At 43.1% G+C, this 14,765-nt stretch overlaps 1 protein-coding gene across 1 annotated transcript; it reads right to left on the bottom strand.

The window, feature by feature from the left end:
- Window positions 1-5,762: 5,762 nt before the first annotated feature.
- LOC110516094 (CD5 antigen-like) lies at window positions 5,763-12,340 on the bottom strand. Its single transcript, XM_036989390.1, has 4 exons — window positions 12,222-12,340; window positions 11,389-11,418; window positions 7,638-7,949; window positions 5,763-5,797 (listed from the first exon to the last, which is right to left on the bottom strand). Exons 1-4 carry the CDS (start codon window positions 12,292-12,294, stop codon window positions 5,763-5,765), a joined length of 450 nt encoding a protein of 149 aa, XP_036845285.1. The 5' UTR covers window positions 12,295-12,340.
- Window positions 12,341-14,765: the final 2,425 nt, after the last annotated feature.

The following is a 14,765-nucleotide window of genomic DNA, read 5'->3' as shown; positions in this document are numbered from 1 at the left end:
CTTGGGTTGGTCTACTATTATCCTACTGAACAGTACAGCTTGGGTTGGTCTACTATTATCCTACTGACCAGTACAGCTTGGGTTGGTCTACTATTATCCTACTGAACAGTACAGCTTGGGTTGGTCTACTATTATCCTACCAAGAGGGGAATCACACAGACTGATCTCAGTTAATTCATACTGTATGTTGTAGTCTGTCCAAGAGGGGAATCACACAGACTGATCTCAGTTAATTAATACTGTATGTTGTAGTCTGTTCAAGAGGGGAATCACACAAACTGATCTCAGTTAATTCATACTGTATGTTGTAGTCTGTCCAAGAGGGGAATCACACAGACTGATCTCAGTTAATTCATACTGTATGTTGTAGTCTGTTCAAGAGGGGAATCACACAAACTGATCTCAGTTAATTCATACTGTATGTTGTAGTCTGTCCAAGAGGGGAATCACACAGACTGATCTCAGTTAATTCATACTGTATGTTGTAGTCTGTTCAAGAGGGGAATCACACAAACTGATCTCAGTTAATTCATACTGTATGTTGTAGTCTGTCCAAGAGGGGAATCACACAGACTGATCTCAGTTAATTCATACTGTATGTTGTAGTCTGTCTAATAATTAAATCACACAAGATTGACAGCCTGTAATTTTATTAAAAGCATCCAGTTGATTACATGGCAGTTTAGAGAGCAACATCAGAACAATAATCTACATCATAATCAATATCATAACATTTATAATCAATAACATCATTATCTCTATACTACTAACAACATAACACTAATCTACATCATAATCAATATCATAACATTTATAATCAATAACATCATGAGGTAAACAACAACAAACCCCTTTATTAAAAAATGTTTAAAAACACAAAGAATGAACAGATGATTATAATAATACCTGGACTAATAATGGAAACACTTCAAGATAAAGAATCTAAGAGACACTAAATAAGATAAAGAATCTAAGAGACACTAAATAAGATAAAGAATCTAAGAGACACTAAATAAGATAAAGAATCTAAGAGACACTAAATAAGATAAAGAATCTAAGAGACACTAAATAAGATAAAGAATCTAAGAGACACTAAATAAGATAAAGAATCTAAGAGACACTAAATAACATAAAGAATCTAAGAGACACTAAATAAGGTAAAGAATCTGAGACACTAAACAAGATAAAGACATGAAGACAAAGTCAAAAATAAATACATCCTGGAAAACAGATTGAACTTCTCTCTTAAAATAATTCAAACCCCATGTTACCCAAAACCCCATGTTACCAAAACCCCATGTTACCAAAACCCCATGTTACCCAAAACCCCATGTTACCCAGAACCCCATGTTACCCAAAACCCCATGTAACCAAAACCCCATGTTACCAAAACCCCATGTAACCAAAACCCCATGTTACCAAAACCCCATGTAACCAAAACCCCATGTAACCAAAACCCCCATGTTACCCAAAACCCCATGTAACCAAAACTCCTTGTTACCCAAAACCCCATGTAACCAAAACCCCATGTAACCAAAACCCCATGTTACCAAAACCCCATGTTACCCAAAACCCCATGTTACCCAGAACCCCATGTTACCCAAAACCCCATGTAACCAAAACCCCATGTTACCAAAACCCCATGTAACCAAAACCCCATGTTACCAAAACCCCATGTAACCAAAACCCCATGTAACCAAAACCCCCATGTTACCCAAAACCCCATGTAACCAAAACTCCTTGTTACCCAAAACCCCATGTAACCAAAACCCCATGTAACCAAAACCCCATGTTACCAAAACCCCATGTTACCAAAACCCCATGTAACCAAAACCCCATGTTACCAAAACCCCATGTAACCAAAACCCCATGTTACCCAGAACCCCATGTTACCCAAAACCCCATGTAACCAAAACCCCATGTTACCAAAACCCCATGTAACCAAAACCCCATGTTACCAAAACCCCATGTAACCAAAACCCCATGTAACCAAAACCCCCATGTTACCCAAAACCCCATGTAACCAAAACTCCTTGTTACCCAAAACCCCATGTAACCAAAACCCCATGTAACCAAAAACCCCATGTTACCCCAAACCCCATGTTACCCAGAACCCCATGTTACCCAGTACCCCATGTTACCCCATGATACCAAAACCCATGTTATCCCATGATACCAAAACCCATGTTACCAAAAACCAAAGTTACGCCATACCCCAATTTACCCAATCCCCATGTTACCAGAACCCCATGTTTCTCTGGTGGTAAAAACCAAACTAAATGAATAATGGTGGTTGCAGTCACTCCTTTTAGATTTCTTCCAAGGTTCTAGAAAGATAAACTAATTCTGAACTTGTTATTAAAATTAGAACCACTCCAGGTTTGTCACCACATTTTAAACATCAGTCCACTGCTGACCATCAATTTAAAACACAAAACTGACCTAAGATCAGCATGTAGGGTCATCTTCATTCTCCTCCTACTCCGTCCCCTGGGCTGCTCTCTCCTCTCCCGGTCCAGCTTCAGCTCTGGAGCTCAGAGAGACCATCTCCATGGCATTGACATAAAGATCCATGCTGCTCACCCTGTTCACTCTCTTCTGCCTCCTGGTGGGCTAGGGAGACACAGCACCAACAGTCAGACATTTACTCTCTAGTATCTCCATTCTCTCCCTCCCTCTCCCCCTCACCCTCTCCCTCTAGTTTCAATGACTTGTAACGTCTGAGTAAATGTCTTTACCTTGTAGTACAGGTAGGAGGTGGTGATGGCTGTCACTAGGATCAGCAGCACTACAACGTGTCTGATGATGAAGGCTGGCAGAGGAGAGGCTGCAAACAGAAACACCTTTGATGAGGGGACTGATCATCATCACATAGATCTGTGGGAAATCTGTCAATGACAAAGTTATAAGTCTGGTTCATGTTCAGTTACCTGTGATGGTGAGGGAGAGGAGCTCACTCTCAGAGGAGAAGTTATGAGAGAAAACATAATTGTCATAAACACAGCTGTAGTTCCCTTGGTGGGAGTCATCTGCAGCAGGGAAGAGGAAGGCAGCAGAGTGATTGACAGCTGGCTGGGTCTGGGTTCTGTTGGAGCCGGTGAACTTGAGGAGGAAGGAGCCTCCTGGGTACTGTGGCTGAGTGGAGCAGGTGATGGTGAAGTTGTAGCCCCTGAACATCTCGGGCCCCTGGTGGCTCCTGGAGACCCCTCCCATTGGGTCAGTCAGGAAGATATCAGGCTGGAGCAGGTGATCTGTAACAAATCAAATCAGAGTTTATTTGTCACGTGCACCGAATACAACAGGTGACAGTGAAATGCTGAATACAGCAGCTGTAGACCTGACAGTGAAATGCTGAATACAGCAGATGTAGACCTGACAGTGAAATGCTTACCTACAGGCCCTAACCAACAGTGCAATTTTTAAGTAAAAAATATATATTATGTGAGCAACAGATTAGTAAAAACAACAGTAAAAAGACAGTGAATATAACCTGTATATAACCTCTCTACTGTATATAACCTCTCTACTGTATATAACCTCTCTACTGTATATAACCTCTCTACTGTATATAACCTCTCTACTGTATATAACCTCTCTACTGTATATAACCTCTCTACTATATATAACCTCTCTACTGTATATAACCTCTCTACTATATATAACCTCTCTACTATATATATAACCTCTCTACTGTATATAACCTCTCTACTGTATATAACCTCTCTACTATATATAACCTCTCTACTGTATATAACCTCTCTACTATATATAACCTCTCTACTATATATAACCTCTACTGTATATAACCTCTCTACTATATATAACCTCTCTACTGTATATAACCTCTCTACTGTATATAACCTCTCTACTGTATATAACCTCTCTACTATATATAACCTCTACTATATATAACCTCTCTACTGTATATAACATCTCTACTATATATAACCTCTCTACTGTATATAACCTCTCTACTGTATATAACCTCTGTACTGTATATAGCCTCTCTACTGTAATATAACCTCTCTACTGTATATAACCTCTCTACTGTATATAACCTCTCTACTATATATAACCTCTCTACTGTATATAACCTCACTACTATATATAGCCCCACTACTGTATATAGCCATATAATCTGAGGTGAGTGATCGCTGTCCTGATATCCAGAAGATCTTTGTCTAATCCGAGGTGAGTGATCGCTGTCCTGATATCCAGAAGATCTTTTTTTCCTTAAGATACGGTGGCAGAAACATTATGTACAAAATAAATTATAAATAAAGCAAATAACACACAAAAAAAACACATAATAGCACAACTGGTTAGTCTAGTAAAACTGCTGCCATTTCTTCAGGCGCCATTATATTTTATAACAATAAAAGAGAACAAGAAAAACCTCTTCAACTAGTTTCCTATAGATATGACAATAACATCAGCATGTAACAGTGCCAGCCACCCTCCCTCACAGGGCAACATGAGTAGTGGGCCTACAGTCACTGAGACAACATATGTTGATATCAGGCTTAAGCAGGACATCTGGAACAAGAGGAGAGAAAAAGAAAACGTAGCTCCTCAACTACTTTCCTCATTTAGATGTGACAACAACATGACGTGACAGTGGTAGTGAGTAGAGACATTCACTGAGATAACACTCAAATACAAAGCATTCTGGGATATTTAAGTTGTATTTGATTCCTACTTGACTGAGTGATCTATTTAGTAAAGCAGACTGACAAGTTAAACAGTCATCATGAGAGGTGCAGAGGAAGTTGTATGAATGAAGGAAATCAGTCGAATATAATTATTATCTATTGTTATTACCTGAGCAGATCACTGTGAGTCCAGGAAGTAGATCATACATCCTATAACAATCCCTCAGTGAAGGCTCAGACCCAGAACAGGAAGCTCCATTCCCTCTAGTGATGTTTCCAGGTAATACTGAAACTGTGGAGCCACAACCCAGCTGTCTACACACTACTGCAGCTAAATTATCCTGGTTCCAGTCATCAGCTCCCACAATCCTCCACTCTCCCTGGTCGTACCACTCCACTCCACCAGCACAGCGACTGCCTCCTCCCACCAGCCTCACATCATCAGGCTCTGAGAAAAGAAAAGAGAGAGACAGTAATCTTACTATTTTCTCACTAAAACACACCTATATTGTCTCTCATATTCTTCACTCCAGGTGAGAAACAATGTTGATTGAGTGACAAACTGTTTCTTACCTGAGCAGGTGAGTCCAACAGCATTACCAGGTAGGCAGGTGTTGTTTTTTCTGTCTGAGGTGTCACAGTCCAGGAGAAGGGACTCATTACCTTTACACTGGAACTCTTTATCCCAGGTCTGACCCTCACCTTCTCCATAGAGCCCCCCCTGTAGAGCTGCAGGAGCACCACAGCCAAACTCCACACAGACTACCTCTGCATCCTGCCGGTCAAAGTCAGCTTCACACACTGAGGCCCAGGACTGATTGGACTTCACCTCCACTCTCCCAGAGCAGAGACCAGCTCCGTCCACAAGCCGCACAGACTCTGGAGAAAAAGAGTTGGTTGAACATTCAATCAGTTTTGTTGATGACACTGTCAAGGACTAAACACAAATATGTTGGATAAAAGATTGTAGTTTGCTATGTTTGATACTGTAAGAGGTAGAAATGGGTTCTTAGTCACTCAGGATCGGGTTGGGAATAATACAGGCAGGAGACAGGAATAAGTTCACTTCACTTTATAGAAAATAAACAGCTGGACATCCATCAGGCAGCTTCACTTCAGTACCATCTGAACTACAAGGTCTGATGCTGTATGTCAGGGTCAGGATGGGCCAAGAGTAGAAAAGGTTACTGGTTATGATGACATCACTGGTGAGAACTCAGTGATAAAAATATATTTGATCTCTCCCATATCTCCCTCTTCCTCTCCTCCTCCCTCCTCCTCTCTTTGTTACAGTCGTTGTGAGTAGAGACGTTCACTTAGAAAACACTCAAATACAAAAGCATTCTGGGATATTTAAGTTGTATTTGATTCCTACTTGACTGAGTGATCTATTTAGTAAAGCAGACTGACAAGCTAAACAGTCATCATGAGAGGTGCAGAGGAAGTTGTATGAATGAAGGAAATCAGTTGAATATAATTATAATATGTTGATATTTCCTGAGCAGATCACTGTGAGTCCAGGAAGGAGATATAATACATGGACAAAAGTATGTGGAACTCAGCAGTGAGTTTTACAACAGAGGATTATTTTTACGCTCTACGTGGTTCAGCCCTCGACTGTCTGTTCTGTGAGCTTGTGTTGTCTACCACTTCACGGCTGAGCCGTTGTTGCTCCTAGATGTGCCACGTTGAAATTCACAGAGACCTTCAGAAAGGACATTTTACTGCCAATGTTTGTCTATGGAAATTGCATGGCAAGGTGGTCAATTTTATACACCTGTCAGGAACAGGTGTGGCTGAAATAGCCGAATCCACTAATGTCCACATACTTTTGGCCAAATAGTGTATCTTGTTATTACCTGAGCAGATCACTGTGAGTCCAGGAGAGAGATCATAACTTCTGGAACACTCCCTCAGTGAAGACTCAGACCCATAACAGGAAAGTCTAAAAGCTCTAGTGGTGTCTCCAAGTAGTACTGAAACAGTGGACCCACAGCCCAGCTGTCTACACACAACTGCAGCTACATCCCAGTCTTCAGCTCCCACAGTCCTCCACTCTCCCTGGTCGTACCACTCCACTCCACCAGCACAGCGACTGCCTCCTCCCACCAGCCTCACATCATCAGGCTCTGAGAAAAGAAAAGAGAGAGACAGTAATCTTACTATTTTCTCACTAAAACACACCTATATTGTCGCTCATTTCTTTACTCCAGGTGAGAAACAATGTTGACTGAGTGACAAACTGTTTCTTACCTGAGCAGGTGAGTCCAACAGCATTACCAGGTGGGCAGGTGTTGTGTTTTCTGTCTGAGGTGTCACAGTCCAGGAGAAGGGACTCATTGCCTTTACACTGGAACTCTTTATCCCAGGTCTGACCCTCACCTTCTCCATAGAGCCCCCCCTGTAGAGCTGCAGGAGCCCCACAGCCAACATCCCTACAGACTACCTCTGCATCCTGCCGGTCAAAGTCAGCTTCACACACTGAGGCCCAGGACTGATTGGACTTCACCTCCACTCTCCCAGAGCAGAGACCAGCTCCACCCACAAGCCTCACAGACTCTGGAGAAAAAGAGTTGGTTGAACATTCAATCAGTTTGTTGATGACATTGTCAAGGACTAAACACAAATATGTTGGATAAAAGATTGTAGTTTGCTATGTTTGATACTGTAAGAGGTAGAAATTGGTTCTTAGTCACTCAGGATCAGGTTGGGAATAATGCAGGCAGGAGACAGGAATAAGTTCACTTCACTTTATAGAAAATAAACAGCTGGACATCCATCAGGCAGCTTCACTTCAGTACCATCTGAACTACAATGATCTGCCCATGAACATCTCCCATAAACCAATATGACAAACACAAATATAATGTTTAAATACATCTGACATCTCTCCCTCTATTTAAATGAAATAAAAACACATAAAGATGATACATGGTAATATTGTATAATGTATAAATAAATCTCTCAATATGACCAGTCTCTTACCTGAACAGGTCACATGATGATAAGTTCTACCATTACAGCCACCAGGTCCTCCTCTTACAATGTCACACTGTCTAATAGAAGACTCATTTCCATAGCAACCACCTAGTATAACTCTTCGTCTTCCATCTTCAAGCAGAGGTCCTCCAGATTCAGCTACAGGATTTCCACAGTCCAGCTCTCTACACACAAACCTGACCTCTATCATCATGCTCCACCAACTAGTACAAAGACCTAACCACTCTCCTTCATTGAAGACTTCCACTGTCCCAGAACAGGAAGTGGTCCCATCCACCAGTCTGACTGAGTATTCAGCTGTAAACAGCAGAGAGGAAAACACAGTGGTGAGGACAGATGATGACAGTGATTCTGTTATTCTAACAGCAGTAATGCTTTGTGGTTGACAAGTATTAGTAGTTCCATAAAACACTACTTGTTATTGGGTTTTAGAATGGTTTGTATGGACACATGAATTTCTCCATGTGGTATAATAAAGTTGACTAATATTGAACTGCTATAATCACTGTAGATTTATACTCTACCTACCTGGTGGACTGACGCTTTGAGCCTGGAGATCTGAGGAGAAAGAGAGAGACAGAGGAGAAAGAGAGAGACAGAGGAAGAGAGAGGCAGAGGTTAAATTAACATCAACATGACCTTTCATGGTGCAACAACACCCATGTGTACATACACTATATATACAAAAGTATGTGGACACCCCTTCAAATTAGTGGATTCTATTTCAGCCACACCCCTTCCCCACCCCTTCCACACAGTAATACAATCTCAATAGACAAACATTGGCTGTAGAATGGCCTTACTGAAAAGCTCAGTGACGTTCAACATGGCACCATCATAGGATGCCACCTTTCCTACAAGTCAGTTTGGCCCCGGTCAACTGTAAGTGCTGTTATTGTGAAGTGGAAACTTCTAGGAGCAACAGCTGCTCAACTGTGAATTGGTAGAGCGTAAAAATCGTCTGTCCTCGGTTGCAACACTAACTGCAGAGTTCCAAACTACCTCTAGAAGCAACGTCAGCAGAATAACTGTTCGTTGGGAGCTTCAGGATGAATTTTCCATGACGGAGCAGCCACACACAAGCCTAAGATCACCATGGTCAATGCCAAGCGTTGGCTGGAGTGGTGTAAAACTCAGATAACATGAGAACACTACCTGTCCTAATGCATAGTGCCAACTGTAAAGTTTGGTGGAGGAGGAATAATGGTCTGGGGATGTTTTCATTGTTTGGGTTTGGCCCCTTAGTTCCAGTGAAGGGAAATCTAATCGCATTCTAGATGATTCTGTGCTTCCAACTTTGTGGCAACAGTTTGGCGAAGGCCCTTTCCTGTTTCAGCATGACAATTCCCCTGTGCAAAAAGCAAGGTCCATACAGAAATGGCTTGTTGAGATCGGTGTGGAGGAACTTGACTGGCCTGCACAGAGGCTAACCTAAACCCCATTGAATACCTTTGTGATGATTTGAAATGCAGACTGCAATCCAGGCCAAATCGCCCAGCATCTGTACCTGAGCTCATTAATGCTCTTGTGGCTGAATGGAAGCAAGTCCATGCAGCAATGTTCCAACATCATTGCCTATCGAATATACAGTGTCTATGGGGTCATATTGCACTTCCTAAGGCTTCCACTAGATGCCAACAGTCTTTAGAACCTTGTTTGAGGCTTCTACTGTGAAGGAGGGGGGATGAGAGCTGTTTGAGTAAGGGCTCTGCCAGAGTGGCATGAGCTGATCACACTCGCTCACGTGATAGCGACCTGCGTTCCATTGCAATTCTAAAGACAAAGGAATTCTCCGGTTGGAACATTATTGAAGATTTATGTTAAAAACATTGCATTCTGATGAAGATCATCAAAGGTAAGTGAATATTTATAATGCTATTTCTGACTTCTGTTGACTCCACAACATGGCGGGTGTCTGTATGGCTTGTTTTTGTGTCTGTGCGCCGTACTTGTATTATTGCATGGTGTGCTTTTCCGTAAAGTGTTTTTGAAATCTGACACAGCGGTTGCATTAAGGAGAAGTGGATCTATAATTCCACGCATAACATTTGTATATTTTTTCAATGTTTATTGTGAGTATTTCTGTAAATTGATGTGGATCTCTGCAAAATCACCAGATGTTTTGGAAGCAAAACATTACTGAACATAACGTGATTTTTGGATATAAATATGAACTTCCTCAAGCAAAACATACATGTATTGTGTAACATGATGTCCTATGAGTGTCATCTGATGAAGATCATCAAAGGTTAGTGATACATTTAATCTGTATTTTTGCTTTTTTGTGACTCCTCTTTGGCTGGAAAAATGGCTGTTTTTCTGTGACGAGGTGCTGACCTAACATAATCTGCTTTCGTCGTAAAGTCTTTGTGGCGGGATTAACAACAAGTTTATGTATGTTTGAGGAATTTTAATTATGAGATTTCTGTTGTTTGACTGTTGTCAAATTGATCCCGTTAACGGGATCTTAAACCGTCTCTTCCATAGGAGGTTAAATTTGATGACAAAACAGTGGTAGGCCTGATCACCGACAACGAGCTCCAAGCACACCATGTCAGTCGTGAAGAGGGCACGACATAACCTATTCCCCCTCAGGAGACTAAAAATATTTGGCATGGGTCCTCAGATCCTCAAAAGGTTCTACAGCTGCACCATTGAGAGCATCCTGACTGGTAGCATCACTGCCTGCTACGGCAACTGCTCAGCCTCCGACCGCAAGGCACTACAGAGGGTAGTGTGAATGGCCCAGTACATCACTGAGGTCAAGCTTGCTGCCATCCAGGACCTCTATAACAGGCGGTGTCAGAGCAAGGTCCAACTGTAAAGTTTGGTGGAAGAGGAATAATGGTCTGGGGTTGTTTTTAATGGATCGTGTTAGGCCCCTTAGTTTCATTGAAGGGAAATCTAATCGCTACAGCATACAATGACATTCTAGACTATTCTGTGCTTCCAACTTTGTGGCAACAGTTTGGGGAAGGCCCTTTCCTGTTTCAGCATGACAATGCCCCTGTACACAAAGCGAGGTCCATACAGAGATAGTTTGTTGAGATCGATGTGGAAGAACTTTACTGGCCTTCACAGAGCTCTGACCTAAACCCCATTGAATACCTTTAGGGATTAATTGAAACGTCGACTGAGCCAGGCCTAATCGCCAAACCTCACTAATGCTGTTGTGGCTGAATGGAAGCAAGTCCCCGCAGCAATGTTCCAACATCTAGTGGAAAACCTTCCCAGAAGAGCCGGACCAAGAGTGGAAAAGGTTACTGGTTATGATGACATCACTGGTGAGAAGTCAGTAAAGACAAGATATTCAGTTGGCTGCATGTTAGTCTGTCAGCCCTATCTCTGTTGAATCTCCCTCCATCTCCCCTCCTTCTTGCTCTCCCTATCTCTGTTGACATCTCATTTCTCTCCTCGCCTTCTCGCTCTCTCTCCTCCTGTCTTCTGTCCCCTCGTCTCTCTCCTTCCTCTCTCTCTGCTCCTCCCTCTCTTCCTGACAGATAGTATCAGACCTGTTGCCTTGGTAACAGACCTCTATCATCTACACCCCCCTTCTCCCTCTCTAACATCAGACCAATATAATATATAATATGTCAAGTATAAGTAGTTCCATAAAACACTACTTGTTATTGGGTTTTAGAATGGTTTGTATGGACACATGACTTTCTCCATGTGGTATAATAAAGTTTACTAATATTGAACTGCTATAATCACTGTAGATGTATACTCTACCTACCTGGTGGACTGACGCTTTGAGCCTGGAGATCTGAGGAGAAAGAGAGAGACAGAGGAGAAAGAGAGAGACAGAGAGATAGAGAGAAAGGGAGGAGTCAGAGGAAGAGAGAGGCAGAGGTTAAATCAACATAACATGACCTTTCATGATGTGATGGGGAAGAGAGGCTTATCGTTGGTATGGTGCAACAACACCCATGTGTAAACACATTCGGCATCTCTCCGCCACCCTCCTCTCTCCCCTACCCTCCTCTCTCACCTATCTTGCTCTATGCCCTCTTTTCCCATCGCCCCTCCCTTTCTCTCTCCCCTTCCTTTCTCTCTCCCCAACCCTCCTCTCTCCCTACCCTCTCTCTCTCCTCCTCCTCAAATCTCTCTCCCTACCCCTCCTCATCTCTCTCTCTCTCTCTCTCATTCTCTCTCTCTTCGTGACATATAGTGTTGGACCTGTTGATCTTGACTTAGCTAATAGACCTCTAGCATCTACACCCCTCCCTTATCCTACTCCAATATAATATAGAATACATAATATATACTCTCATTCATTTACATAGAGACAGATACAATCAATCATTGACACACTGAATATACAACAGTCAGATGCATGACACCATCACAACTTAACTGACATTAGTGCCTGTCCCCAGATGGACAGTTAGACTACAGTAAAGTACATTTACAGGTGATCACATCATTGTCCTGCTTTGAGACACATTTTTACTGTCTGCTTCCAGTTGTATGTTATTTTACTAACCCTGCAAATTATAATATATCTTACAATATCAAATCATATCTCAGTAACTGTCACAAGTGTATATCAGTATAACAGCATCATACCTGTGCTCCACAACAGGGTCATCAGTACCACTGCAGGTATCATGTCTGTCTCTAACTGGGGCTCCACTGACATACACAAGTCACTGTCATGTAGAGAGGACTGAAGACTGGAACGTACTGCTCGGCTATATGACTTCTATGTCATTCGTTCGTTGGGTCTTTGATGTGAGATAAACTTCTTAGCAACTTATCTTGGATCAGTGGTTGAACACACGACAGCAAACTGAAAAACTCCACAGGAAACTGCTGACAGAGCAGCAACATTTCACATAGTGTGTCCTATAATATCACCTCTAACTTTCTACTGCTTGAGTTCACCTCTTATAGAATATTGGCTTAATGTTCCAGCACCTAAATAGAAACAGTACCAGCACCCAAAATGAGTACTGATGAGGTCTCATGTTAGAGCAGGAGAAGGGGGGATGTGGTGTAGAAGCTGTCTGTTACCCAAGTCAACTCAACAGGCCTGATGCTGTATGTCAGGGTCAGGCTGGGCTGGGCCAAGAGAGGAAAAGGTTACTGGTTATGATGACATCACTGGTGAGAAGTCAGTGATACAAATATATTCCCTCTCTACCCTACTTCCCTTCCCCTCCCCCTCTCTGTCTCCCTCCCATCCTTTAATTTATATTAAATAAAGTAAGGGGAGGTAGAAGAAGGGGAAAGGGGGAGAAGAGGAGAGGAGAGGGAGTAGAAGAGAGGGGGAGAAGAGGAGAGGAGAAGAGAGGAGAGGAGAGGAGAGGAGAGGGAGGAGGAGAGGAGAGGAGAGGGGGGAGAAGAGGAGAGGACAGGAGAGGGAGGAGGAGAGGAGAGGGAGGAGGAGAGGAGAGGAGAGGGGGGAGAAGAGGAGAGGAGAGGGGGGAGAAGAGGAGAGAGGGGAGAAGAGGGCATTTGCATGGAGTTGGTCCCCCCTTTACTGCTATAACAGCCTCCACTCTTCTGGGAAGGCTTTCCTCTAGATGTTGAAACATTGCTTCCATTCAGCCTCAAGAGCATTAGTGAGGTCGGGCACTGATGTTGGGCGATTAGGCCTGGCTCGCAGTCGGCGTTCCAATTCATCCTAAAGGTGTTTGATGTTTTTAATGTCAGGGCTTTGTGAAGTTCTTCCACACCAATCTCAACTAACCATTCATGTATGGAACTTGCTTTGTGTACAGGGGCGTTGTCATGCTGAAACAGGAAAGGGCCTTCCCCAAACTGTTGCCACAAAGTTGGAAGCACAGATTCCTCTAGAATGTCATTCTATGCTGTAGCATTAAGATTTCCCTTAACTGGAACTAAGGGGCCCGAACCATGAAAAACAGCCCCAGACCATTATTCCTCCTCCACCAAACTTTACAGTTGTCACTATGCATTGGGGCAGGTAGCGTTCTCAAACCCAGATTAGTGCGTTGGATTGCTAGAAGGTGAAGATGATTCATTACTCCAGAGAATACGTATCCACTGCTCCAGAGTCCAGTGGCTGTGAGTTTTACACCACTCAAGCCGACGCTTGACATTGCCCATATTGATCTTAGGTTTGTATGCAGCTGCTCGGCCGTGGAAACCCATTTCAGGAAGCTCCTGACAAACAGTTTCTTGTGCTGATGTTGCTTCCAGAGGCCGTTTGGATCTCGTTAGTGAGTGTTGCAACCAAGTACAGACGATTTTTACACGTTACACTATTCAGCACTCGGCGGTCCTGTTCTGTGAGCTTGTGTGGCCCACTACTACTTGGCTGAGCCGTTGTTGGTCCCAGATGCTTCCACTTCACAATAACAGCACTTACAGTCGACCAGGCAGCTCCAGCAGGGCAGGAATTTGACAAACTGACTTGTTGGAAAGGTGCCATCCTGTGACGGTGCCACGTTGAATGTTACTGGAAGTTCTTCAGTAAGGTCATTCTACTGCCGATGTTTGTCTATGGAGATTGCATGACTGTGTGCTTAATTTTAAACACCTGTCAGCAACTGGTGTGGCTGAAATGGCCCAATCTACTAATTTGAAGGGGTGTCCACATACTATTGTATATATAGTGTATTCACCCAGCTGTCTGGTCCAGGAGAATACCACCTGTGATGCTGTCTGGTCCAGGAGAATATCACCTGTGATGCTGTCTGGTCCAGGAGAATATCACCTGTGATGCTGTCTGGTCCAGGAGAATATCACCTGTGATGCTGTCTGGTCCAGGAGAATATCACCTGTGATGCTGTCTGGTCCAGGAGAATATCACCTGTGATGCTGTCTGGTCCAGGAGAATATCACCTGTGATGCTGTCTGGTCCAGGAGAATACCACCTGTGATGCTGTTTGGTCCAGGATAATATCACCTGTGATGCTGTCTGGTCCAGGAGAATATCACCTGTGATGCTGTCTGGTCCAGGAGAATACCACCTGTGATGCTGTTTGGTCCAGGAGAATATCACCTGTGATGCTGTCTGGTCCAGGAGAATATCACCTGTGATGCTGTCTGGTCCAGGAGAATACCACCTGTGATGCTGTTTGGTCCAGGATAATATCACCTGTGATGCTGTCTGGTCCAGGAGAATACCACCTGTGATGCTGT

The sequence above is a fragment of the Oncorhynchus mykiss genome, chromosome 10 (genome assembly GCF_013265735.2).
Source record: "Oncorhynchus mykiss isolate Arlee chromosome 10, USDA_OmykA_1.1, whole genome shotgun sequence".
Lineage (NCBI taxonomy): Eukaryota > Metazoa > Chordata > Actinopteri > Salmoniformes > Salmonidae > Oncorhynchus > Oncorhynchus mykiss.
Note: the sequence above shows the minus strand (reverse complement) of the source record. Positions and strands in the feature narration are given on the sequence as shown.